Consider the following 2,571-nt stretch of genomic DNA (forward strand, 5'->3'; position numbering starts at 1 on the left):
GACAGCAAACCAAGGACCGGGCTGTAATGGACGGCGAAGGCAGAAGCGATGGGGCCGTCAAGATGGCGTGCGATGACGGGAGTGCGGTGCCACAAGACGGGATGCAGCACCCCCAACAGCACCAGCATCAGCAGCACGACAACAGTCATCCGTATTCCCCGTTGGGGGATTCTGACCAGCATGGGAATGGAGTGACGCAGAGCTGTGTACCACAGGCCATGACACCGGGCGTTGAGTCCATCGAATTCCCTCAGCTGGCATGCGCAGCCGCACGCCAGCCAGCAGAAGGGCTGGAGGGAGGGCCAGCCGCAGGCGTGGCGCCAACCCCTCTTACCATCACCGCCAGCAGCAGCAGCAGCAGCAGTGGCCTGAAGGGAAGCCCAGTTAGCTTCTTCGTGGGCAGTGCGGCGCGCGCCTTCATAGCACATCCTTTGAGTCCTCCGCTGAGGCCTAAGCGGCAACTGCGCCAGACGAGTTACCCACATGAGAATGTTCTCAACGTTCTACATGACCTGCATCGCATGGAGAAACAGAAAGTGGATCTGCGGCACCCGAAGCTCGCCACATCGCGGGACACGAGCGAAACACCACCACTGGCCCCAACGCCGCCTCTAGGCACCTCAGCGCCGTTGGGTGAGTCATTATCGCACACGCCTCCGCAGCATGATGCAGTGACATCGGATTCTGAAAGGAGCTTCCACTCCCGATCGTACTCGTGTCTCGAGAAGCGGGAGGAGCGGGAGTATTTCGTCGAGAACTTCGCTTATCACGTGCATGTATCGTCAGTTGAGAGTTCGACGCCGGTCGAGTCGGAAGGGCAGCAGGGGCAGAAGCAGCAGACCCACCGCGAGGATGAAACAACAGAAGTGACGCTGTCCGTCTGCCACTCTGGTGCGGAAGTGTGTTTTGAGGGGCCTTCGCTGGGCCGCAACGGCCCTGGTGGGTGCCACGGGAACACAACGCGGATGCAGCCACAGCAGCAGAAGCCGGAACAACAACAACAGCAATGGAAAGCGCAGGTGAAAGAGCCACCGTACTTCGATAATGGTAAAAACGGAGTTGGTGGCGGCGGTGGCGGCCACGTCTGCCCGAGCGGCCTGGAGAAGCCCCTCCCACTACGCATTGTTCTACCCGAGTCACCGTCGCTGTCACCTTTATGGCGGGCCCATTTGCCCCACATCCTCAACAACAACAACAGCAGCAGCAGCAGTAGCAGCAGTAACACGGGTGGCGCACACGGTCACAGGAATGACGATAACGACAATCATGGTCTTTACTCTGGAACCGCGCCCACGCGAAACGCTGTTCAATTCGACTCGCATGGGTCTTCGTTATACAATGGCCGCGTTGACAATGAAGGCGAAGGGCCAACGCGCGCAAGGCATCTGGACTGTGTGCAGCCTGGATCCGACCTCACGGAATCCCGATTGCGGCGCATCGTGACTCCGCAAGATGTGGCGCGCGACGGTCCTTTTGGGCGATTTAGCTACAGCATGGGCCACCAAGCAGTCCGAGCAACCAGACAGGAAACAGCTACTTCTGCAACGACAAGTTTCGATGCGGTGGCGGTTCTTCCGGGACTTTTTCTTGGTTCTTATGGTGCGGCAACGAACCTTGAAGCACTGGTCGCCCAGGGTATCTCACTCGTGCTGAACGTCACCGAGGAGTGTCCAATGACCGAGACGATGCAGCACAACCCGTTCCGCATTCGTTTCGTGCAGATTCCGCTTAAAGATCACAGTGACGAGAACATTGGGCGCTACTTTCACGTACTCACTCAGTTGATTCACCGACAGCTGCACCGGCGGGAGCACGCGTGTAGGGCACGAAGGGAATTAGGCGACACTAATGCGTCTTCCATGGCGTCGGCGTCGTCATCGGGTACCGAAACCGGTGGCGTACTTGTGCACTGCAGGATGGGAGTGAGTCGAAGCGCAACGATCGTGCTGGCGTATCTCATGATTTACGGCGAGGAGCTTACAGCGAGCGGCCGCTGCAGCCGACACCGGCGTGACTGGGAAGGGCCTGTCACACCTCCTTCTGCCGTTGTCACTGCCATCTCTCGCTGTAATTATGATGCGAGGGAAGCTGCGAGTGGTTTTGATAGTAGTGCTAGCAGCAATCAGTGCTCCTGCTGCTGCTGCTGCTGTGTCGCCGAGCAAAACCGTCAACGTGTCTTGAGAAAGGAAAGTGGGGGCGGGTTGAGAGTCGCAAAGAGCTACAGGGCAGCATTCGAGTTATTGAAGAAGCGCAAAAGCGACATTAACCCAAATATTGGGTTTGTTCTTGCACTACGTGAACTGGATGGTGAATTCCGATCACCCATTTGAGGGTGGTAAATCTCTCTCTCTCTGTGTGTGTGTGTGTGTGTGAGTAATTGTTGCAAAGGAACTGTTGATAGCAGCTGCTGCAGCCAGGATCGGCCCTGCGCGCTGTGAATGAATAGATACGAGCGCCGCTCGTTTTGCTCCCCGTCGATACTTTTCGTTCCCTCCTCATCCCTCGCTAGCGGTCTCTGTGTATATATATATATTTAGACATACACATGTATTTATATATATATATATATAT

General features: G+C 56.6%; 1 protein-coding gene across 1 annotated transcript; it reads left to right on the forward strand.

The window, feature by feature from the left end:
• Positions 1–26: 26 nt before the first annotated feature.
• Positions 27–2,330, forward strand: DQ04_16361000 (dual specificity protein phosphatase; the record flags this gene model as incomplete). Its single annotated transcript, XM_009317456.1, has 1 exon — positions 27–2,330. The coding sequence occupies one exon, from the start codon at positions 27–29 to the stop codon at positions 2,328–2,330; it is 2,304 nt and encodes a 767-aa protein (XP_009315731.1).
• Positions 2,331–2,571: the final 241 nt, after the last annotated feature.

Source organism: Trypanosoma grayi (assembly GCF_000691245.1).
Source record: "Trypanosoma grayi strain ANR4 Tgr_1636_V1, whole genome shotgun sequence".
NCBI classification, from domain to species: domain Eukaryota; phylum Euglenozoa; class Kinetoplastea; order Trypanosomatida; family Trypanosomatidae; genus Trypanosoma; species Trypanosoma grayi.